Here is a 26,147-nt window from a genome sequence, read left to right as displayed (position 1 = left end):
TGCTGGTTTTTGCATTTTGAATCCCATGCGCGCGTTGAGCCCTACACATGCACATCACCTGTCTGGGCGCGTGCACATCTCCTGTCCCCCTTCGGCAGCTAAATCGACAATAGATCTCGGCAAAGCGATCAGCGCATGCGCTGCATCGCTAGGCGAGACCTAAAAATGTGAGCGGGCTCCAGACACATTAACAGCGTAGCAAGATGAGTCCAACTTCCCCACTCTGGAGCTATAGAACAGTCCTTCCTTCGGATGACCCTGCCCAGGCTGCTCTCCTCCTCTCTAAAACCACGCAGAAATAGCATTGCTCGATTGGGAGACACCCCAAAACATGCAGCATCCCATGAAATGCCCCCACCCTCTTGTGTGGTAGCAGTGTGAAGAATGCCCGCCACTCACTCCTAGGCTCTTTAAATACACATTTTTATTGTTTCTATTATTTTCTGGTAGAACTTTTTATTTATTTTTGTTTTTAGTTTGTAAATATTCAGTAGCATAGGCTGTGGAATTTCCATCTTTCCCCATACAATGGAAATTGCTGCAGATATCTGAAGCTGCCCGGTGTCAGGTACGAGCAGTTCATCCAGTCAAATTTTTATGCTGAGATACTTTGCAGCTAATGCACCTGCTGCTGGAATGCTAGTGCACTTGCATGTCACATGATTGAATACCGAAGGGGCCAGCATAGTCTTTCATCTTCTCCAGGTCAATAAGTGAAAAACAAACCCTTATTATTGTTGGTTTTCGATCTAGTGGGTCTGCTTGTCCACAGTATTTATTGTAGCCGTGCGCGGAGACGTTTATGTGTTTGTGTTTTAGTAAAGTGCAGTGGGTGGCTTCTCGTCACCTCTATGCACCTTGTGGAGGTGACAGCAGTGCATGTATATAAGAAAGGCACTCAAACAGGGGTGAAATAAGTTGATTACATCCAATAAATCATCCCGTAACTCCATACAGGTAAACCCCAAAGATACAAAATCTGTAAATCAGGAAGGCAGCTCATCTTCTCTGAGTTTTGTGTACATTTTAATCACAATCGTCATCGCTAATAATCCCATACTGGTGTAAAATAATAATAATAATTGTTGTCAGTATTAATGTGGGTAATAATAAAACCAGTTATAATTATCTTCCACTGTAATAGTAATAATGCTATTCATTTTAATAACACATTATATTAAAAATGAAGCTAATACTGTCAATAAGGATAATATCAATTACATATTCAGTTATATAGGTTTTGTTTGTTCTTATTATTATAATTCATATTATTATATTCAGCGCTCCCGTACCCTGGCAAGGGTTCTGTTTTTTGTCCACAGCAGCGCGGCTTTGCTCAAACCATTCTCGAATTTTACAAGAGTTTTAAAGGCTGGAAGCAGACAGCGTTGTGCTGCTCTGCAAAGCAGTTGGACCTGGACCGGACCAGTGGCCTTCCGCTGCCAGAAAACACAAAATTGTCTTGTGTAAATACTCATCAGCCAAGAGGCCGGGATTAACATGATAAAAGTATTTACTGCTCAAATCCAATATAAACTGATCTCCTGCGCCCAACCGCCAAAGTCGCACAAATTAGAAATGAATTGTAGCCAATTAATATTTAACTATCAGAGAAGGGGTGGCCATGATAACCCTCAGAGGAGCAGGGGTGAAAAGGACCAGGCAGTTATTGCTTCATCCTGTAACAGAGATGAGCCAGAGGCAGCCGCGCCTCACAGGGTGCTAAAGGGGCAGATGCTGATGCTCCGGGATTCTGCAGCCCTGCCAAGTACCATGCATCAGGGGTTCGACTAACGCATTTCGGAGTTGTGATCCGAATCACTGCACCGAAATGCGTTGTCACGCATTTATAGCACCTCAGCTGTCTGCCAGAGAGGTGCTATTTAGCACCTCCAGACTGTGCAAAGCTTAACTGGCAGCGTGTTTCACTCAACAGCGCCGAAATTTCACTGACGTCAAGGCAGTGTCACAAGAGTCTTCATTTCAGCCTCATGATTTGTTGAAGAGTACGATCAGATTACAAGGACACTGGGTTAGTGGCATTCCATTGCTGGTGCTTTTCAGCAGTTTCAAGATGATCTTAGAGTTTTTCGTAGCTCAATTGGGTGTAATTTCTGATATTTATATGTTTCCCTCGTCATTGCTAGATTTTTGCTCGAGCGAAAGTATCACTCCTAGTCGTTGAATATTACTCATAATTACACTAAAATTATGAAACTGTCACAAAAGTAATCTGAAACCTTGGAAGCAATGTACTCTATATATTTATTTTGCACTAAAATTGGTTTAAAATATGGCATTGGGGATTTCTTGGTGTGCGCACTTTGTGAGAAAGGTTGCCACAACTCTCATCAATAATAAATCAAATTATGCCTCTCAGTCATTGGCAGGTTTTGTTAAATGGCCAATACACTATCTCTAGGCAAGTTAAAAACAAATGTGCAGGTCATAAAGTGTCCGTTCCTTCAGCTCAGAGTTGGGAAGCTGGTCCAAATATGTGCTTGGCAAAGGGCCACGGAGTATCTAAAGGGTCAGCCTTGCATAAAACTTGTGAAAACCGAACAGTCTCTGCAGCGTGTTTTTGTTGCAGTGCAGCTTCAGTCTAATTTCATGGCGTCTTTGAGTTGCTACGCAAACAAATGATGGACGGAATGCTGAATAAATCATACATTCACCCCCAGTCAAGCGATCTGGGTTAGATCCATTGTTCTTTTGCTCACTATGCCACCCCAGTTTAGACCCAGCCATAAGCAAATCAGTCTTGACCATTTGCTTCATGGGAACAGTCCAGACCGAACTGCAAAGCCAGGTCCTCCCTGGACCGGAAACCGGCATCCTGGGACCAGTTTAGGGGTATTACCCTTCCTCAGCCAGGCTAGCTTGAATCCAGTGGAACAGTGAGGAAGGGACCCATCCCACTTAGGGTGAAAAGTGCTACGCAAACAAATGATGGACAGAATGCTAAATAAATCACACATTCACCTCCAGTCAAGAGATCTGGGTTAAATCCATTGTTCTTTTGCTCACTATGCCACCCGAGTTTAGACCCAGCCATATGCAAATCAGTCTTGACCCTGTGCCTCGTGGGAACAGTCCAGACCGAACTGTCAAGCCGGTCCTCCCTGGACCGGAAACAGGAATCCTGGGACCAGTCCTAGGATGATTGTTTCCAGTCCAGGGAGGACCTGGCATGGCAGTTCGGGTGCAGGGTCAAGACTGATTTGCATGTGGCTGGGTCCAAACTGGAATGGCATGGTGAGCAAGTTAATTTATGAAGGATTTGTCACATTTTTGTGAAGCTTGGTCTCGTGATATAATAATGGCACAGCAATGTGTCACTTCCCACCTTAGCCAATAGAGTAAACCAAAACCAGAAGCATGGAAAAGCAAAGGAATACCCGCAGAGAACGCCGCAGAACTTCAAATCCCATTATAAAATGATTTTCATTCACCATATGGTATATCCAGTTTTTCTGTCTCAAAGCAGTAACACTTCCATGATACCGCAATCAGAGTGTAACTGTCAGAAGTGGTTCTTCTTTCAAAATGGAGCGAGCCCTCCTATCAGAACAAACAGCAATCCTAGAAAGAGAACAACATCCCTCTCAGAGTATCAACCCCCGTCATATATCCATGGTATGATCAATTTCAGAAGGATTAGTACCACTTCAATCCTCTGAAATAGATCCAAATCTATCGCTTGTGACAAACACATTAGGGTAAAAAAGTTATCAGACATGAATTCTTGCCTTTGAGATAACTTAAGGGAATGGCGTAATACTGGTATATAACCTAAGGGAATGGAATGGTGGTGAGTGGGAACTATTACTCAGGAACATTCAGATGCTAGAAGGACATTGAATCCAAGTATACGACCTCTAGGCGGCTCTAAGGGGTTACACATAACTAGTGGCTTAAAGGCACAGACTTATGGATTTCTTGGGTGTGTTTCAATCCCACACATATGTAAACTGGGTAACTCGGATTCGCAAAATGACAAAAAAAAGCAACTGGCCAATTCCCAAAATATGTTACGACATGCTATTGCCCAGCCGACTGTCCTTATGACCTGGGGGAGCATTTCGTAGAAATTACACTATTATATTGGGAACCATACTGCATTATTGAAGTGTTTGGTTATAGAGGTTGTATCCTGATGCCAGAAAACTGCACGTGTAAAATATTTTTGCAGATAAATGGGGGAACAGAAAAAAGTAATAAAAAGTAGACCAGTTTCACAAGCCATTAATAGTAATTAAACTTTATAACTTAGTAACTGGTGTTTTCAGTATAATTGTAGGTTTGCTATAGACAGCATGACAAAGAATGCTTTCTAGAAAGAAGTTTTAAAGAAACAACAAAAATATCAATATTACTAGTCTAAGGCTAACATCTGAATAGCGAAACATGCCTATTTGTTCTGCAGGACATGGATCACAAATCTTTCCCAACACAAAAGCTGGGGGTACGTAGCATCTGATTCTGTACGACCATATATTTAAGGCACAGGACTCTCCTGATGGGCGTTGCCATGCAAAACACTGGAGTAATATATCTACCCTCTGGTCCTCAAAAACAAAGGTTTCTATAGAGAAATACAGCAAGTGTGGTCTGAAGGAACACGGTAAAAGTCCAACAAACCCGATGTACTCATGGATATTTTTAGCATCCCATCTTAGCCAACCAAAACGCTGCTGACTAGAAACACAGGCTCGGTCAAACAAAGCCAACCAACATCAATCAAGAGAAAATCGTAACTGGAGTATAAAAAAAGAAGGTAAGTACGGAAAGAGAAGTAGTTTTACTGCTCAGTTTTTGGATTACCTGAAAACAGAGCAGGATAAGTTGGAGCAGGTGCAGTACATGTACAGAACTGCACATCGATGCAAGGCGCACACAGAGAATGGCTGAAGACGCCAAACGTTCACTCTAAGATGAGCATGTATAATTAACTGTTCCCACCTTGAGGGTTGCCAAATACTACAAAGGTGAACTGGATTAGCTGTCAGGATGAACACAACAGTCTTAACGACCATCACGGTCAGTTTATCATAATGTAATGCTTAAAATAAAATAGCTCTGATAAAGTGAGGGATGCAGGGGCGGGGTGACAATCTTCCCCCCCCCCCTCCAAAATGCATTATTGACTGATAGTTCGACGTGGGGACCTTGATTCGTGCCTGCTATCCTTGTGTCGTTTTTTTCTCATCCTGAGCCAAGAATGAAAGACAAATCAGTGACAATTTAATGCCAATGTGACAGAGTGAGACAGAGATGTCGATCTGATGGATTGAATTTCAAAATATGAAAACAGATCGATAACCTGGAATCCCTACTTCTCCAAACTGCGTAATTCTAGGCAAATATTTTATTTAGCAGACCCTCCTATTTCTCGATTACTAAATACCTGACATCAGGATGTAAACTGTACAAGCACCTCTTATGTTATTGAGGCCGCCGGTCACTCGATAAAACGCTTTGTAAAAGGAAAGGGCTAGAAACATGTAGCCCTGCCCACATGCATTGACTTGACAACCCTATCATAAGGCTTCTTGTAGCGGGGGCAATGAAGCGTGCGTGCAGTTAAAATAAGGCAGGGATTTCGGGTCATTGTGTTGTAGGTGACTAGCAGGGCTCGAGTCGGGGTACTTCGCGTGTGGATGGCGTCCCCCCACTTATTTTACCAGGAGCTCGATAACTGGAGCAAATGGAGCCACACATTCACTCTTTGGCCTCTCGGGGGCAAGATCGGAGCCCTCTCAGAACGCTGCTCATGCGCTGGCTTCTCTGATGCAATCGCATCTAAGGGATGAGCGAGGGGAGGCAATGAGTCTGATGCACCTGTCATGACGTCAGCGTCCTCCCACTTCTTTTTTTAGGACTTGTACCCTGGGGACTAGTGATGAGTTCCCGGGGAGAACTACCAGGCGAGATTGGCATGAGTAAACCTTCAGCAAGGGTCTTTGGGGTGTGACACCCATCAATTGCATTCTTGGTTTGGGAGATGGATGTGGGGGCCCTAAGCCAAGCCTGTTATGTCTGCTTCAGTATTACACACCTTTCTAATTTCACTAAGAGGATGTGACTTGTTCATTTTCTGGATTGGGTTCTTAAATACATATAGTGACTGGATTATCAAAATAGTAGTAAATCTGCACCCAAGTACTCCTTGAATGGGAGGAAATGTACACATTTTTGGGAATTCACAAAAATCCATGTTAGTAGGCTTGGAAAGCCGCACCGGCTCAAATTACCAGGCCTGCTACAGGCAAATAAACAAACAAAAGGAGATGGGATGAACGATTGCTTGCAAAGAGTCTAACTCGTGGCAATCGCTAAAGAGTAGCATTTCAACTCATCGTTGTTCACCCACTGTACCACTCTAGTACAAGCATTTGCAACGCAATCGGTCTCGCCTTTGGGACCTTATATGTATTTAGTTATGCAGCATATTAGCCTGGGTGCTGAAACATCTACTGTTCTTTAACATGGAGGGAAAGTTTGCACCAAACTGCGTGACATGCCAGGTATGGGAACACATGGAGAGAAATATTGCCTTTCAGCGGAAAAATTGTATAGTCCAAAGGTCTGTTTTTAATATAAAATCAGGGCCTTCTGTGGTCTTATCACTGAAAATATAAGATTGGAAAAAAATATTATTGTCTACGGGTGCTCGTGTAAGACAATTTCCATGGACTGGAATCTAGACAATGCTAAAGTGATTCTGGTATTTTACTGACCTCTGCTGGTCGTTTTCTATCAAGAAAGTTAAATAGAGGTAGTTGCCAGAAAAAGAAAAAAAAGAAAGTTCCTCAGCAGACAGCAATGCTGGTATTTTACTGACCTCTGCTGTTCGTTTTCTATTAGGACAGTTAAATAGAGGCAGTTGAACAGAAAAAAGTCCCTAAGCGGAAGCAGACAAGTGCTAGGGCGGCTCTCCAGAGCACACAAAGTACATACAAGTATATAATAAGTATATTAAAGTATATACAAGAGGTCTCGAATGCTCGACCTAAAAAGGCCCACCTACTGCAAAGCAGTGCTGATCCTCTTCCTCTTGGAAACCGTCCATCCCAAACATTGGTAATCTCACCCCTCCACCTAGCAGCCCACTGCTTTTTAGTTGGGAAATTTGAGATTCACCCCCTACCCCTAACCTAACCTCACTGACTAAGCTACGACCCTGGATGGATGAGATGAGAAATTGATCAATTCCTTGTGCCTTAGTAGAGCTGACTTAGTGTATTTCCAAACAAGGTTAAGAAAAAGCCTATGCCCTACAACGCAACATGACAAAAACAATAAACCAGGTCTTAGAAGAATTAATATCCATGGTTAAAAAAAAACACAAACAAACCCAATTTCAAGTACTGTGGAGTTGAAAGACCTTCCCTAAGCTTTAAGCAAATCAACGTCTGTATTGAACCTTTTGGTAGATATACACCTTAAAACAACAATATGCCAAGCATAATGTATGGGCTAAGCTTAATTTCTGAAAAATAATATTTTGCTGCAACTAATTACTGTAAGGCGGGAGTGTAAAGGACTTGGGAGAATGATACTGTAAGATCTTACCAATGTTTCCATTGTTTTTTTAACATTACATTATTTTGTATACTGTGTACTAACAGAACCTCCCCAATCTTGAAAAATATCTGAGATATACCAGCAATCTTCCTACTTAAACCAATGAAAAGACAGTTCCTATGCTGTACTTCTGATGAATGTCGATATTATTGAGTATATACCACCTTGAAGAAGGAAACACCATGTAAGAGAATGTTAAGAATAAACTTTTGCCCTCTGAAATAGCACGGTCCTTTGAGGTGATGTGTCTCAGGGTTGGGATTGTGACAGCAATAATAGACTGGGCATGGTGCAGCTCGTTCTCTGCCAGGACACAAAAACACTTAAAGCCAAGTAATACTCGTTTCATGGTATTTACGTTCTGTAAGAATATGGGATTTTCAGTTAATATGAACATCTATTAGAGCTAAATAGTTTATTATGAACAATGTGAACACCAAATCATTATATTGTAGGAAGCAAAGAAGTATGCAAATATGACGGACACACCAACAGGGGGTCCTGCGACATAAAACTTGAATGAGGCACCAGTATGCAAAAGGACAGGCCTGAATCCATGACTGAAATAGCTACGGAAAGCTTCCATGATTAGGCAGGCTTTAGCCAGATCAGATTTTTCGATGTTATGGTTTTGCAAACTATTACAGCCATTTAACCATGTGTTCATCTTCGCAGGTAAAGAAGATCCATTCTGATACAGGCTGAGAAGTAACTACACTAAATGGGAAGGTGCATACAAGAAACATTTGCAGAAGTGCTAGGTAAAATACACATCTGTTCTAAATGTCGTTTAGAACTCATGTGGCTCTGGTCACTTCGATTACAAATTATATTACGGCATTACCTGAAGTACTCTAGTAACCATAGCGTTCCAAGTCTTGTGAGAAAAAAATAGGACGACACTAAATTTAACTCCCAACTTTTTATGGGGTACTCTAAATGAAGGATGCAGAAGCTTCTCAAAACGTCCCTTACCTACAGAGTTCCTAGGCCAGTACTGGTCTCTTTAAGACTAAGACGCAGCAGCAACTAAACAGACCCTACAACTGTCCAAACCAGGCTACTGTATCAGCCACCGAAGAAGACTAGGGAATAATCTTTTTGGCAACACCCACGGGACAGAAACTGAGCACTTTTTTCTTCTATTCCGGCCTTATGAAAAGGCATCTAACTCCTTCGATAATCTTCAAATTAGAGTTAGAGTGAAAACAATTTGGGTAGACTAGCCATTCAGAAGCTAGAGTGCAGTTTAGTTATCACAGGGAGAGACAAAAAAAATCCCCCCTGTGAAAAGGAAGAGTTTATCCAGTTGATACATGTTTTTAATGACCTTCTACGACTTCCTCAAGACAAGGTCCAGAAAGTTTGGAGGTGGTCAGATTCTAAAAAAGCTCGACACTGAAGAGACTGTGATCATTCAGAAGATTGTACTGTAAGGGAAGTGTAAAGTAGTCAGGCAACAACTCAATGTAAGGATACTTAAATCAAATCTTGAACTGGACAGCTGAATGTTATGTTAGGGTATAATTATTTGTATAGCTCGCTAATTGCCCGCAAGGGTATCCAGGAGCTATGCAGGTGCGTAGGTGGGCTTCTCTCTGGTGCGTTTATTCGGAGAGCCAGGTCTCTAGCTTTTTGCAGAACTCAAGAAGCAATGAAGAGGCGCTGATATGATGGGGGAGGTCATTCCACACTTTCGGGAAGATGTAAGAGAAAGTGTGGCCTACAGCTTTGGTTTTGTGAATGGAGGGTATGTATGCTAGTGAGAATCCAGCTGAGCAAAGGCGTCTGGGAAGTAGGTGGAAGTATATGTATCTGTTGAGATGGGATGGGCCAGTGTTGTGTAGTGATTTGTATGTGTGAGGGTGAGGAGTCTGAAACAAATGTGTTTGTGTATGGGAAACCAGTGAAGTTACCCGAGGTGTGGGATGATGTGGGTGCAGTGAGGTAGGTAGAGGATTAGTCTTGCTGTAGTGCTATGGATGGTTTGGAACTTGTTCTGGAGCTTCTTGCGGATTCCTGTGTAGTGTGTGCTGCATTGATTCCATCCACTGGTAATCAGGGCCTTTGACCGTTTCCCTAGTGTTATCTGGTAGCCACTTGAAGATTTTTCGCAGCATCTTCAGGATGTGGAAACAGGTTGAGGTTGCCATGTTTACTTGGGATGTAATGTCGGGTTTGTCGTCTAGTATGATTACTAGGTTCCTGGAGTGGACGCTGAGGGTAGATGTGGGCCCAATGTCTGCTGGCCACCAGGTAGAGTCCCAAGCTGAGTTTTCCTACCAAAGATCTTCAGTTCAGTGTTGTCTGTGTTGAGTTTGAATCAATTGGAGCTAATCCCAGTGACAAAGTAGTTTTTTATTGTGGGGGTTTCGTGTGACAAGAGAAATCCGTTGTATGTCGTCTGTGTAGGAAAGTATGTTGATGCAATGTGTTCTGATGTGGTCTGCCAGCAGGATCATGTAGATGTTGAATAAGGTCGGACGCAGAGAAGATGCTTGAAGGACTCCACAGATGAGTTTTTGGCCACCCTGTGTAGGTTGACAGGCTGACATTTCTTGTGTTCCTCCTATAAGGAAGAAGCAGATACAATTGAGGGCAGGCCCTTCGATGCTTGTTTCATGTATTCATCTGATCAGGGTAGAGTAGGAGACCGTGTTGAAAGCTGTGGAGAGGTCAAGTAGTAAGAGGGCTGCTGTTTCTCCAACGTCAAGGATCAGCCTGAAGTAGTCTGTTGCTGAAATGAGGGCAGTCTCTGTGCTGTGGTTGGGCTGGAAACCCGACTGCGCGGTGTCTAAGAGTTGGTGTGTTGGATTAGTGAGCGAGTTGCTTGTTGATGGCTTTCTCTATAACCTTGGCTGGGGAGGGTAGAAGGGAGATCAGCCGAAATGTGCTACTTGAGTAGGGTATGCCAGAGGTTTCTTTAGCAGTACGCAGACCATTGCGTTTTTCCAGGCATCTGAGAACGTCGCAGTGGTGATGGAGTTGTTTGGGATGTGGGTGAGGACTTTTCTAATTGGAGAGGCTCCCAAATTGGGGTTTTTTGGGGGGCAGGGGTACATTGGCATCCCAGAATCGATGGTCCTCATGATGTTGGCTGTTTCTTCTGTGGTGATTTTTTCCCAGGTAGTTGGGAAGTTTCCATGGCTAATTGTGGGTAGGCTGGACATGAAGGTGCACAGGTTTGGTTGAGGGTCTAAGTTGTTGTGGTAGGTTTTGATTTTAAGATGTATTTTTTTTAAATACAAAAGACTTTGCAAGCGATGTGCAGGCGAAACATAAAGATAAACCATTTTCTCTTTGAGTTCCCCGTACTATCTGTCTTTTTCCCTCTTTACTTTTATCGTTTCCATGTGGTGACAACACCAAATGCGGAATAATAGTGCATACTTATCAGAAATTACTTTCACGTAATGATGCGTGGCATCTAAGAAAGATCCCATTTGGAACTCGCCCCTAGCCACTTGACGCCTCTGAACTAGGATAGCAATTATCTCAAGCAGACTGTGTGTAGGATGTTCAAGAACACGTCACTATTGAAAGTTCCATTTCCTATTAAACAAGCAATATCATCATGTTAAATACCTCTGTACAGTCGTAGGCGAAACACAGTGCACCCGAATGATGAAATATAGCTGAAAAGGTTTAACTCTTGGCTTTCTTGTTGACATCGTAACAATAAACTAGAAGGTCCTTCCATCTCTTCTCACAACGATGGGTGGCATTTTTTTTAATACACCATGCTGACAGACACACACAGAAACCAGACAATTCTGAATTTCCAGATGTGAATTTAAACAGAGCTTACAGTACCTCAAGAAAATATCCTTACTAACATATACGTTGCAAAAGTATAGTAAGCCACGGGTGAAAAAACGCAGTAACAATTCACAGCTAACAAAACAAGGTACTAAAATATCTGTCTATATATCAGCTTTTTAAACTACTGAAAAATGAATTTCTAAAAAGAATATGTAGAACGCCTGTTGATGTCTTCTTCCCTCTTGTCTTTTTTTAAAACCAGAAAAATGCACAGGTGCATCGCCAGTCCTTTCATTCACTACTGTACGAGATTTGTTCTCACCTGTTTTTAGGTCTCGCCTGTCGATGCGCATGCGCATCGAGCAAGGCGAGAGTATTGCGAGTTATCCACTCTTTATCCACACTGCAAGGAATCGTGGCGATTCCTTGCAGTGCCCGTGACTTTTAAGGTCAATGCGCATGCGCATTAAGCTTATGCGCATGCGCATTGACCTTAAAAGTCACGGGCGCGTGCATGCCCGTCTTTGTTTACCCGCTCCGCCCCCTTCCCGCCCCCTTCCCGCCGTCTCGCATTTCCCCCTGCCACATCAAAGGCTTTCACGGCCGGCCGGCCATGCTTTCAGTTTCACGACCGGCCGGCCGTGTCAATTACATTTCTCTCCCCGCTCCGCCCCCTGCTGCGGCCGTGTCGCACTTCTCCTCCCCCCCCTCCCCACAGCAATGCCCTCCGTCTTGTTCTTTCTTGTGTACCAGAAGAGTGGTACAGAGATCATTTATGTTGCTGAATAAATATTAAACGTGATAACAACATTACCACCGGGTCCGCTTCTTAAACAGGCTAGGTTTGTAAAGAACACGTTACCTACCTTCATTAACACTCTTTCTGGTGGATACTCTAACCGCAGATTACTCAACTTTAGGATATCCCCAGGCACCAGATTGTCTAAAGAACGTTTTTCAGCATTGCACCTGCATGCCAATAGGTGATGTCAAGCAGCTCTACTTCAACTCCACTCAAGAAGTGATGACTGCAGCACTATATAGGCGCTACTCCAGTGCGCAGACGTCTGTTTCTTCCTAGACATACACGGAGCACAAAAGTAATCAACTGTGCTACTGTAGAGATCTCTAATTTGGGTCCTTTTTAGATGGCAAAGAGGCCACTCCACAGAATAGGGGTGGGGGGAGGGGGGGACGAATCTGAACTTGGAGTATCCACCAGAAAGAGAAATTCCAAACTTAGGTAATTTTCTCTTCTGATGCATAAGTACTAAACACAAATTGCTCACCTTTAAAACAGATATCATAACAGCAGCGCCCCAGGTGGTGGCTCTACTCTATTGAATGTCTTGGATCATAAGGCCCTGCAGAATCTAACAGCCAACATACCCTTCCTGCCAAACTTGGCTGCTGAAGCAGTAGTGCTTTGTGCACGTGTGCACTGATGCCAACATTGCCACCTGACCAATATCCAGAACAGGCACTCCAAATGCCAACATGGTGGTGGCAGTCTTGGTTCTGGTGGAATGGGCCCTCAACGCTTCTGGAGGCTGCTCATTCGCTATCACGTAGCAGATTTTAATATTCAAAATATTCAAGACTAAGCACCAAGACAAATTCCGCTTCTGCACTACTTCGCCTTCCTTTGATCAAACGAACCCCACAAGGAGCTGATCAGCCACCTGATGGTCTTTGGGAAAGATCAATATAAAAACTAAGAACTCTTTTGTAGGTCCAAGCAATGGAGTCTCGCCTCCTCTTTCAAGGGGTGAGGAGGGCAAAGAACGCTGTAAGAGTGATGTCCTGCCAAACATGAAATGAAGTTATCAACTTTCAAGAGAAAATCCGCTCTGACCCTTAGTATCAGATTATCATTGAAGAAAGTGGTATTAGGTGGCTGTAGTCCTGCAATTGAAGCTCACCTACATGACATGGTGGTGTTATGATAATGAGAAAAAACATTCATGGTTAGTAGAAGTAGAGACATCTACTCAAAAGAAGTATACATAAGAAAAGTGAGGATCCAATTAAGGTCCCACTGTAGTATCACAAAAGGTTTAGGGAGTAACATGTGGACCAAATCTTCGTAAAAATGCATCACAAGTGATTTGAACAAACACAGTTGGTCTTTCAAACATAAAAACACAGATCACACAGACAAGTAACCTTTAACAGCGCCCCCTGCAAGTCTGTGCTGGGACAAAGATGGAACAAACAGTAGCATATCTGACAGCTAAGTGTCCGTGCTGCGGAAGCTACACCAAGCCACAAACTTGTCCCAGAGTCCGGTGTAGACAGGTTTTGTAGAAGGCTGCTCGGCTGCCAGGATGACATACGCTGCTTTAGAGGTAGATTGAATGCTGTCAACTGCCCACCTCAATCGCCATGCATGAAGGTGTAATTTACGCAGACTCAGGTGCATGACCCTGCTCTACTGCTGCATCTGTAGATTCTACCGAAGTGGCAGCAGGATCAGAGGACAGATGCTCATGTTCGGAAATTAAGGGTACTTCACTCTCTCCTGGCCCAATCCGGGGCCCCTAGTATGACTTTGGCCCAGTCATTCTTGATCCTATTTAGAACTCTGGACAGGAAAAGTAGCAGCAGAAAGGAAGTCACTGTATGCTCATATAGCTCTGAGCTATTCTCAGAAATGTTTACAGTTTTAAAAGCAAACAAGGTTAGAAATCATGTTGCTAAAATTAACACTCTGGGCAGGGACAAAGGGATTTACGTAGCTCCTGTGAAAGCACGACAGACAAACAAGTAAGTGGAAGTCTGTTCTCTTTTATACTGGTGAATGTGGGTGGTTGAGCTAAATGAGAAATGTCCCACTGAGAAAATGAAAATGCAGCCCTGACTGAACATAGATTGGTATATTTGCAACAGTGGGAAAGAACTAGTCCAAAAGTCTAAATAGTCCATACGACTATCAGCCTCCGTGTAATTTCCAGCATTCTATATCTAGAATGCAAGGAGGTCATCCAGTTTACAAAAGCTTTCTCGGAGGAAGGCCCCAAGAGAACATCTTAGTAACATGTTAGCCCAGCTTCTTCTCATTTCACAATACAGATTGGTACAGAGTGTATCAAATTCCACATCGCACTTCTCTTGTTAGAAATCAAGTAAGCAATGCAACCTCCTAGAATTCCATCCACATTTGCAAAAGAATTATACCAAAGTGTCGTTCTTTATTTGAATATAAAAGTTTTCATAGAGTCGGTTAACATCTGGACACCCATATACTACGACATGAAAGCTTTCATGAACAGATGAGAAATGGAAACGTGCAATGATATAATCTTCCAGGATGGAGGTTATCACCCTCTAAGCTCTTAGAGTAAGTACCACATATAAGCCAGGAAGGACCAATGACATTATGAGATGTTCAACACAAAGTCATCTGCCCGCCCACTGGAAAATTCTCTAACACATCCAGGCTAACAGCACCTTAAGGACGGTCCTCAATCGAATTATATTAGAGCACACAAGGCCCAGGGAGCTCTGACACTGATACAGATGCTTCACGCAAAAATAAACAAACAATTCAGCGTGGCTGAAAAGTGGGATATTTAGCCTGCTGCCTAAGAGTAAGAATTTCCAGTTCCCTATCGCAACTACAGCATCATAGCTGTGTGCCCCTCATGGAGCAGTAAGAGGGAGGATGAAGAGAATGACTGTGGTAATACGTTATCACCCCTAAATCAGGCAACAAGGCTGAGTGCCCCTCCTGAAGCAGCACAGCTCTACAGCATGGCACATTGATATAGATTGACTTGAACATCTCAAAACAAAGACATGAGCACTACCGCGATTACGCTTCAAACTCTGCTTTGTGCCGTCTGAACTATTTCCTTTAAACAGCAAAACAATGCAAACCGCTCCTGAATAAATAATTACAATATAATTAGCATGCAGGCACCCCCCCCCCTCCACCACACAGCTGAAGCGCAATAAGAAATGCGTTACTTACCTGTAACAGCAGTTAACCAGTATTGGTGTCTTTCATAGATTCACATGCCTGAATCATTCCCCGTCGTCGAGACGGGAGCCTCCGGTAAATAAAAAAGTAATGTCCTACAGACATACATAGAGAAAATAGGCCTAAGGGCCTCCCCTTAGTAGCCTTTCTTTGTCCTTATGTAAAAAGGACCAAACTCTCACAGTCAGCCAATCAGCTCCGACCTCCCTCTAGAACCTTCCTGGGAGGAGCCTCAGTCCCTCAGATTTTCGTACGCACCCAGCTAGGTAGACGTAATAATGTTAGAGAGGGATGTGAGTCCTTCCAGGGGAGGCGGGAGGGTTGCATGTGAATCTATGAAAGACACCAATACTGGATAACTGCTGTTACAGGTAAGTAACGCATTTCTTATCCAGTATTTGGGTGTCTTTCATAGATTCACATGCCTGAATCAGAATAGCTAGCAATCAGATATGCACATTAGTGAAGTAATGTCGCTCTGCAGTCATGGTAGACAATGCATATATTATCACATAACATGGAATGATAGCATAAGTAAAAATACCACAAGAGCAAAGAATGTGCATACCTGGATGGCGGGATGTAGGAAGGCTCACCTCACTGAAAGAGATGGCGAAGCACCGCCTGGCCCACTGCCGCATCCTTCTGAAGTTCGATATCCAGGCAGTAGTGTCTGGAGAAAGTGTGCGGTGACTTCCAGGTCGCCGCACGGCATATGTCCAAGATTGGCACCCCAGCGAACAGTGCTACTGACGTGGACATCGCCCTGGTGGAATGAGCAGTAACATGATCAGTCAAAGGCCGACCGGCCTTGTCGTGGCAGAATGCAATCGCCGAGGAGATCCATCTCGAGATGCTTTGTTTTGTGAGAGGCAGGCCCATTCTTGGACTGCTGTATGCCACGAACAGTTGTGAAGATTTCCTGATGGCCTTAGTTTTGTCCAGGTAGAACTTAAGGCATCTTTGGAGATCCAAAGAATGCAGAGCTCTTTCTGCTGCTGTGGAAGGGTTCGCAAAGACGGACCTAAGGACAATTGGTTCGTTGAGATGAAAGTCCGAAGGCACTTTAGGTATGAATTTAGGGTTCGGTCTCAACACCACCCTGTCCTGTCTGAACTGCAGATATGGTTCCTGAATGGACAAAGCTTGTAGCTCGCTCACTCTCCTGGCTGATGTTAAGGCGAGCAAGAGTGCCGTTTTCCAGGAGATGTATTTGATAGATGCCCGATGAATGGGTTCAAACGGATGTCTCATGAGTTGGTTGAGCACCAGATTCAGTTGCCATGTCGGCGGGACTTTCCGAGGCCTCGGAAAGGATCTGTATAGCCCCTTCAGGAATTGCTTGACAAGCCTACTTGACCACAGAGAAGGTCCTGTGAAAGTTCTGGTGAACCTAGAGATAGCTGCCAGGTGAACCTTAATGGATGCATGCGACAGTCCCGACTGTGCCAAATGTAGAAGGTATGGTAATATCTGTTCAGGGGTGACAGCGAGCGGTCGTAGGCCCTGGGCTGAACACCAAATGCATAACCTTTTCCACTTGAGAGAGTAGGTTTTGTTTGTACTGCCGCTCTCGCTTTTGCCAGGACCTCCCTGCAGTCCTGTGGGATGTTTAGGTCACAGAACTCTCTGTGCTCAGGAGCCAGGCCGATAACTTGAGCGATTGGAGGTTCGGGTGCTGTACCTGCCCGTTGGACATCGTTATGAGGTTCGGATGCTGCCTCAGACGAATCGGAGACCTGATGGAAAGTCGTAGCAGATCCGAGAACCAGTGTTGCCTCGGCCAGAACGGGGCAATCAGTATCAGGGTACAGGGTTCCGCCTTCATCTTCCTGAGGAGCCTCGGGATCATCGGAAACGGAGGAAAAGCGTACGCAAACACGCTGAACCAACCGATGGAAAAAGCATTTCCCAGTGACCCTTGTTAGGGACGCCAGCTTGCGTAGTTTGGGCATTTGGCGTTCTCCTTGGTGGCAAACAGGTCGATTCTTGGGACGCCCCATTGAGAGAAGATGTGAGTCAGAGCGTTGTCGCTCAGTTCCCACTCGTGGGAGAGGGATCGTTGTCTGCTCAGGGCGTCCGCGATGGTATTGTCTTTTCCAGGTACGTAGTCCGCTTTGAGCTGGATTCCGTGAGTCACCAGCCAGTTCCAGATTTTCTGCGATTCGCATGAGAGAGAGAGCGAACGCGTTCCCCCCTGTTTGTTGAGATAGTGCATCGTCGTGGTGTTGTCTGTTTTGACGAGCACTGGGGAGTTCTGGATGCGCGGTAGGAAGGCCTGTAGAGCAAGATAGACCGCTCTCAGCTCCAAGAGGTTTATATGGAGCAGCTTTTCCTGTGCGTCCCACTTGCCGCTGATCCGAAGGTCCTGGAGAACAGCGCCCCATCCTTCCAGGGAGGCGTCCGTGGTGATCACCAGAGGTGTCGCCGGAAGGAGAAACGGTAATCCAATGGTTAGATTTTTGCGACTCTTCCACCATTGCAGACTTCTGGTCATTTTTGGTGTTATCCGTACAAAGTCCTCGAATGAGCCAGTACTTTGAGTCCATTGACTCGTGAGAGCTTCCTGCAACGGGCGCATCCTGAGTCTGCAGTGAGGGATGAGAAGTATACAGGAGGACATCATTCCCAGGAGGGATGTGTAAGTTCGGACTTTAAGGAGTGTCTTTGTTGCCACAGCCGTGGCTAGGGACAATATCTTGTCCGTCCTTTCCTTCGAGGGGAAAGCTCTTGTGCACTCCGTGTCCAAGGTAGCCCCGAGGAAAGTAATTTTTGTTGTAGGGATAATGCAGGATTTTTTGAGATTGAGGGTTAATCCCAGCTTCTGAAAAAGATTGGTGCAGGCGCTGGAGGATTCGGCCGCGCCTTCTGGTGAGGGTGCTTTTACCAGCCAGTCGTCTAGGTAGGGGAAGACTTGGTGACCCAGCTGACGTAGAAATGCCGCCACCGGTGCAAGGCACTTTGTGAAAATCCGCGGCGCGGATTTGAGGCCAAACGGTAGGACTTTGAACTGGTAATGTCGGCCTGCCACCTCGAACCTCAGGAATTTTCTGTGGCGCTTGAGGATGGGGATGTGGTAATAGGCATCCTGGAGATCTAAGGATGTCTTGAAATCCCCCTTCTCCAGAGTGCCCAGGATCTCCTGGATCGTCACCATCCTGAACAATTGGCTCCGCAGGAAGGCGTTGAGCGCTCGGAGGTCTAGATTGGGCCTCCACTTGTTCTGCTTCTGTCGTACAAGAAAGAAGTGGGAATAAAACCCCTTCCCCTTTAAGGATGCTGGAACTTGTTCGATGGCACCTTTTTGTAACATGACAGAAAGTTCCTGGAGAAGCAGGCGTAGGTGTTTGTGCGCTCGCCTTTGGGGAGGTGTATTGGGAGGGATTGTGGTGAATTCGAGAGAATGGCCGAATCGTATCATTTGGAGAACCCACCGGTCCGTGGTTATGTGTTGCCAATTGGTGAGGAAATGGGTCAACTTTCCTCCAATTTGAAAGGATGGAGAGGGTGGTAGGACTGTCTGGAGTAATCGGTCACTGGCGGCCGCCAGTGCCCCTCTTGGTATTCTTGCCTCTGAAGTTAGATCTTCCGTATGACGACTGACGACCTTGTTGTTGTTGCTTGTGCTGGTATTGGTTCTTGTTATTGTAGGAATACGAGGACCTGTTCTGATAGGAACCTCGATAAGAGGACTGACCTCTGGATCGGTTGCCTCGAAAGGACTGGTTTCGCGACTGCAAAGTGCCCAGTGCCCTGGCAGTATCGGTGTCCTTCTTTATGGTCTGCAGTGCCTCGTCGATTTTGTCCCCAAAAAGATGCTGGCCATCGAAGGGCATGTCTAGCACCTTCGCTTGTACCTTCTGGCGGAACGACGTCGCTTTCAGCCACCCTTGACGGCGCAGAACAGCAGCTCCAGCCAGCTGACGGAAGCCAGTCATGGCTGCGTCGATAGCACAGTCAATTATTTCCGCAGCAGAAGCTTGACCTTCTACAAGGAGAGCCTTGACTTCACCCTGGACTGCGTCAGGCAGTTCCTTTATATAAGGGGCGATGTCTTCCCAAAGTTGGCGGTTGTAACGTCCCAACAAGGCGATGGAGTTGGCCACCTTGATGGTCATGGCCGATGTTGTCGTGAATCTTTTCCCAATCGTGTCCAGCTTCCTGCCTTCTTTGTCTGGAGGGGCGGACAGCGGTGAGGAAGGGTTGCGGGAGTTCTTCTGGGCCGCCTGCGTAACTACCGAATCAGGTTTGGGTTGTCCGTTGAGGCAAGCCGCCGCTGTAAGTGGGGCTTTGTATTTCTTGTCCAAGCGTGGAACAACCGCGGGCACAGAAGCAGGTGTCATCATCAATTTTTTGCCTTGCTCCCATAAGAACTCTATAATTGGAATAGATTTGGTCGACTTTTGCGGCTGCTCTTTAAAATCGTGCAAGAAGCATTCCGTTTCAGTTGATTCCACGACCATATGGAATCTCTTCGCCGCCCTTTCCACAAGTTTGTGGAAGCCGCCAATGTCCACAGGCGGTGATTCCGCTTGGCGCGGTTGTGGTGAAGCAGGGGATGACGCTACATACTCATCCTCCTCGTCGTGGTCCGAGTGGACCTCCTGGACCTCTCCTTCCTCTAACTCCTCCTCATCCTCATCCTCATCATCGTCTGAGGAGTCCACCACCTGAGGTTGGGCCTTGTCACGGTGGGTTTGAGGGAGAGGTTGATGCTGTTTCGGGGCGGACGCTGGAGTATGTGTAGGAGAGTAGGGTCTGCAATCCTATGATCACCCAGATTTTTTGCTTTTGTTTCACTGGTTTACGACTTTCTCTGGCTGTAGGCCTGCCAATCAGACCCACAGCCTGGCTGTTCTCTTTCTAAATTACCACATGTACCCTAGGTGCATTTACCAATTGGTACTGGGCCACCTTATCAGACCCTGTAACTCGGGGCATAGGTGTACCCAGGGCTGCCAGGGGCTGCAGCATGTATTATGCCACCCCTGGCTGGCCTCTTAAATTTGACACAACTGGCTGCATGACAGCTGGGGCAAAGTCGTGTAATCACCCTTTGCTGTAGGTGTAGTATACCTATACCTAACCCTAAAATGGACACACAGATTCCTATCAGTCACTCCTATGGCAGGCCTTGACAATCCTGAAGGCAGAGTGCTTGGAATCGTGTGAGATGGTGCTCTGGCATGAGCTGAGCCTGTCTGCAGCTTGCGGAACCAAGTCCTAATAGCTGTTCCATGATATCGCATACCATATACTCTTAAGTGCATTATAATCCTCGCGGTTAAATGCTATCTTTGGTACTGCTTTATCAAAACATGTCGAGTTAGGTGTCATACGAATTGGAATACTAACCCCTCGCCAATTCTGGCGACGGGGTTAGCATTCCACCCTTCTAGAGGGACACGACATGTATGTAACTGTGAACCCCGGTTAAAGTTAACTGAAGCCTCAGCTCCACAAAATGGATGCTGCCACCACAGACACGAGTCTGACCTCCTGCTGCTGGGAGTCCTTCCAGCGAGGGAGGCCTGGACAAAGGGTTTCCTGTCCGGGGCGGTGCTAGCACCGTCCCAGACATGGTTTTGTGTATCCTGGGTAGGCAGGGCTTTTCAGGAAGGTGACTGCTGAGTGGCACCCCGGTGCTCACTACGCATAGGCCGGTCAGAACCAGTTCCAGGGGCACACCAGCCCCTGACCTGGGGAAAGTCCGGCATGGCAGAGGGGTGTAACCACCCCCCTCCTAGTCCCACCCATAGGCAGGACCTAGTCACCGGGTCAGCCCCCTTTTTTAGTATAAAGATGGGAGCGGGCCCCCTGTTAAAATTAGATCATCTTTGGAATCAAGACACGACTTTCTGCGAAAGGACATCAAGATTTCTTCTTCAAGATTCTCCCTTGTGGCTAAGGAGTAGTCACCCTGCATCAAGCGGGCACCATCCTAAGAACACTACGGTCTGCTGCAAGTCCTTCATCACGAATCCGACGACCCAGCTCGACGAGACTCGGCTTCCCTGGCACCTCTGACCTCTACTCACCTCTACAGCAAAGCTGAGAACCGTGAGTGCGACGAGACCTCGAGGGACCGACGATCGCCAAGACTGCACGACTTCTTTGTAACAACCCACCGAGTCTTCCACTGGTGAGTGCTTTGGGGTCCGAGAAGCCCCAACCCTGAGCAGCTCCAGCACCGAAGATCAGCCCTCCAGCATCTCCACGATCTGCGTGGGGCCCTTCTGCTTTTACGTGCTCACCGCGCTGTGTGGCTACTAGCCGGCTGGCTTGTGGCCTTCTACACGACGCCCGACGACATCACTGCTGCTGGTCTGGTTGCTCCAGACTGGCCCTTGCTTCCTTCTTCAAGAGAGGCACCCCGGACCCTCCTGGTCCACTCCAGACGCCATTTTAGGTCCACCGCGTGGGCTTGAATTTGCCAAGGCTTTGTTGCCCAATCCTGGGTCCAGCGACGCCGACAGCTTCAATCTTCGTGGGACAGCTCGCTCCTCCTTCCTGGTCGCCGACAACGCCTCCTGGTCCGTGAGATCTTCGAGCACAGAGTCACCCACTCACCTAGTCGAGGTGGCTACCATCCGGTGCCCTCCTGGTGCCCACTGACTACTGGCTAGTAGTCTCGAACTTGGTCCCCTCTGCTTTCAGGTGTCATCTTCCATCGATCCAGGCTTGGATCCACCGAACTTTCTTCACTGGTCGCCTGCCAGCAACTTCTTTCTTCCAGGCTCCTGGTCCGGCAACGAGGATTCCCGACGTCTTTTGAGTCCTATGCAGCTGCAGCCCCTGGGCTAGGTAACTTCGGCATTTCGGTGCCCCAGCATAGCCTCACTATCCAAGGGTCAGAACCCACTTTCGTTTTCCTCCTACCAGGTCGGGTTCGCCCGAGAACACTAACTTTGCAATTTCTAGCTACCGTAGACTTTGTCCCGCATCTCGCGTGAGAGTGCACACACTGCACCCGAGTCCCCTGGGTCTCCTAGAAGTAATCTAACGATTCTATAGTCAAGTCCTAGCGATTCCAAAGCCTATTAGTACTGTACTTACCTGCTAGTAATTTCGCATTCCACTTTCTGAGTATATGGTTTTCCGTGCCCCTCGGGCATTTGTATATACTGTGCTAACTTAAGTATTTTTGTAAGAGTTTTGGTTTGTGCTTAGTACCCTGTCCTCATAAAGAGTACAGGGCTGTTGTGATTCTTAATAAATAACTGTTTATTTTCATAACACTTGTGTGGTGTCCTTTCACTGGGTATTCAAGGGGTATATGTGTGGTAAACAGCTGGCTTAACACGCCCTCTCGAGTCTTTAGCCTTAGACTGCTCGTATCCACGCTACTAGGATAGCTGGTCTATAAGGTTGACTTACAACCAATCATCAATAAGGGTTGCTGGACTGATACATAGTGTTCACTAGAATAGTGAGCACTGCATATCAGGCCACCTTCTCACAGTATGTACCACAGGTGTCTGATTCCCACTGTCCGCCTCCGGGAAGCGTTGTTTGTAATCTTGTACAAGGTACCGGAGGTCATTGACGAGAGCCGCCGGTAGGCATATCATGGGGGTGACCTCGGTGCGGACACTAGTGTGGACGGAGTGTTCCTGATAAGTGAACTCCTCCTGTTCCTCATCGGTGCTTTGGCATTTGACATTAAGGTCCGAGATAGAAGTAGCGGGACCCAGGTGGTCATCCTCTTCAGATTCTTCACTTTGGAAGATTTCCTGAGGTGGCTGCTTTTCCACTTTACTCGGAGACGTCGTTTCCGGGGTAATTTGCAGCTTGGTAGTCTTGCTAGACGTAGCATTTGACCCTGTCGTCGTCGAGGGTGTCATCGACGGTGGTAGCGCGAGGGCCGACACCTCCACAAGCTTGGACTTTTTCCATGGCTCAGACAGTGCCATGTTCGACGACGAGTCCTCCGTCGACGGTGTCCCCGTCAACGGTGGGGTGGTCGACGGTACCTTGGTCGTCGACGACGACTTAGACGTCGATGTAGTCGTCGTCGGTGCACTCGTCGACGACGAGCCCGTCGTCGACGGTGTCTTCGTCGACGGTGTCTTCGTCGTCGACTCCCTCGTCGACGTCTTCGTCGTCGACAGTGTCTTCGACGATGATGGGCTCGTCGACGACGACGTCATCGTCGGTGTAGTCCTGGTCGTCGACAGGGTCTTCGTCGTCGACGACGGTGTCAGTAGAATAATAGAGGAGACAGGTCTACCTGATGACGAGGATGCAGTCGTCGTCGTCGACGCTGAAGGCGACGACGCTGATGTCGTCGACACCGTGGTGGTGACTGAGGTAGTCCTCTGGGCATGTCTAGATGACGGAGCAGGCTTTTTAAAAGTTTGATCTTCCTAAACAGACACTGAAGATGTGGTGGATCTTGCCTCTGAAGACTTCTTGTGTGCCTTCTTAGGAGGAGTGTCTGAGGGGCCAGGGGAAGTCACCCTAGGCCTCTTTTTAGAGACTTCTGAGGACTTGGAAACACTGCCTTCAGATGATTCCAGAGTGTCTCTATCCTTAAGCCTGTCGAGCCAGATGAGAAGGCGCCCTTCTCTGTCCCTCGCGGTCTTTTTAGGGAAAAACCTACATATTCTGCATTTGTCCGAGACGTGGTCCGGGTAAAGGCAATATAAGCACAGGTCATGCTTATCATCCACATGGATCCTTTTCTTCCCACATGAAGAGCAGGCCCTGAAAAGGGCTTTCTTCTGTGATTCAGACATGGAAGAAGTAGTGGAAAGAAAACACTTACTGCAGAACAGTGTAGTGAAGTAGTCCTTGAAGAGTTCAGATTGCTTTCAAAGAAAGTTAGATGATTTTGAGGAATCCTGAGGAGAGCTCAGGCTGGAGACTCCCTAGCACAACGTGCGGTAGAAAATCTGAGGGACTGAGGCTCCTCCCAGGAAGGTTCTAGAGGGAGGTCGGAGCTGATTGGCTGACTGTGAGAGTTTGGTCCTTTTTACATAAGGACAAAGAAAGGCTACTAAGGGGAGGCCCTTAGGCCTATTTTCTCTATGTATGTCTATAGGACATTACTTTTTTATTTACCGGAGGCTCCCGTCTCGACGACGGGGAATGATTCAGGCATGTGAATCTATGAAAGACACCCAAATACTGGATAACTTAATTTGTGATGCTGGGTGCAAAACACTTCACGGTTCTTCCTGTACCAATTGTGACACAACCATCTTTGGACCAATATAACACAAGCTTGCAATACAAGTTCAGCAGCAGCTGCTTTTGTGGAACATTGAAAAAAGAGCAACATTACCGATCCCTGACGAATCTTCTACCATTGGGTTGATTTCCACCATGGTGGCGTCATACTTCATGAAGAGGTTATAGATCTTCATCATACTCTCCGCCGCTTCGTCCACTAGGGAAGGCTCGAATCCCATTTTCTGTGCCAGCTGGAAGGCAAAACAGCCCAACATGAATACTTTATTGTTTATTATACCTAAGAGAATATTTGTTTGAGCAGTGCACTGACACTGAGCAGCGTCAGATACTATGCTTACCACAGAAACATACCGGGAAAAGATAAGTTCATATTACAGTACTTCTAGAAAAAATGTATCACTATAAAAGGACCCGTTTATACATTTTATTCATGATCAACTTTTGCTCGCAGAGTCTTCCAGAACAAACTTGGAGACTATTAAATGAGACTGTCAAGAAACAGGTATGTGAAAACTAGCGTGATGCAGACAACCACCAGTTATAGAGGCAACTACCCAGTCAGGCCAGGAGATTGAAGGAGTAGGCCCGATTGTAGCGGTTAGAGGCTGTATTCAAACCGTCCTACTTACAAATTAGAAATTGCGGCTGACTCATAGGGTTTACAGGCATGAAGGGGCGGGGCATTATTGTTTGGGCAGATGTCGGCTAAAGCTAGTGATCGAGATCAGACTGCTGAAGCAATGATTTCTTACTTGTAATCCTAAATCTCCTTCAGGGGAATCGCTACTGAATTTATGAGCATTGAATAGTCCCACCCCGTGAAGCAATCCCGGAACACTACTTCCAAAGTTGCATTGTGTATAACATCCTCGCTGGAAACGCCAAGACGCAGACGTGGCTCAAGCATTTAGCAGTCCAAGAAGGCTATAATGCCAAATCCATTAATTTACTTTAAAAACTGGAAAAAAATATATTAAGACCTGAAATCACACTAGAAAGTAAGAAAAGTGACATTTTAAAACTTCAGAAACCCTTTAAATTTTATTTTAAAGAGGTAAGACCGGGCAATGTAGCATTGTAGACTGTAGATATGCTAGAGTGAAAAAAGATCACTGCGCCTTATGGATTCCCAACTCCCTCCCCCCATGTTCTAACATGCCCTGTGTATAGCAGTTGCCACAGCTCTTTTGACACACTTAAACATAGATTGACTTTATCTCTTCAATTGGGGAGGTTGCTTATGGACTTCAAAGAAGATTCTCCTGAAGGAAAACTAGGATTACAAGGGACAACACCGTTCCTTCTCCTTCAGGGGATATTCATTGATAATCATAAGCACTGAACAGAAAGGCTAGTTCACCTCAGAAAATGGTGACTGGAGAGAAGAAAAAAAAAGAACAGATCCATAAGCCTAAGTAGAGAGATTTCTCAAGGAGGCTTGCCCTACTTAGTCATCTGCACTAGAATTTGAATCAAGACAGTGCCTCGTAAAGGTATTGACAGACTTATAGGCTGCTGCTTTGACAACTCAGAAAATGGAATCTTTCTCAAAGCAGCAGTAACAGCTTTACCTTTGACTGAATTAGCTTTTTGATCGCACAAGTTAATGCAAGAAACTATC

The 26,147-nt window shown here is 46.0% G+C and overlaps 1 protein-coding gene across 1 annotated transcript in view; it reads right to left on the bottom strand.

Moving 5' to 3' along the window:
* Window positions 1-26,147, bottom strand: part of SUCLA2 (succinate-CoA ligase ADP-forming subunit beta) — a 431,233-nt gene that overhangs the window by 178,689 nt on the left and 226,397 nt on the right. The window contains exon 6 of the mRNA XM_086934991.1: window positions 24,618-24,756. Coding sequence (XP_086791117.1) covers window positions 24,618-24,756 — 139 coding nt within the window. The remainder of the gene's footprint in view (window positions 1-24,617; window positions 24,757-26,147) is intronic.

This window comes from Lissotriton vulgaris, chromosome 8 (assembly GCF_964263255.1).
Source record: "Lissotriton vulgaris chromosome 8, aLisVul1.2, whole genome shotgun sequence".
Taxonomy (NCBI): domain Eukaryota; kingdom Metazoa; phylum Chordata; class Amphibia; order Caudata; family Salamandridae; genus Lissotriton; species Lissotriton vulgaris.
The sequence above is the reverse complement of the archived record's forward strand: the minus strand, read 5'-3'. Positions and strand labels throughout refer to the sequence as shown.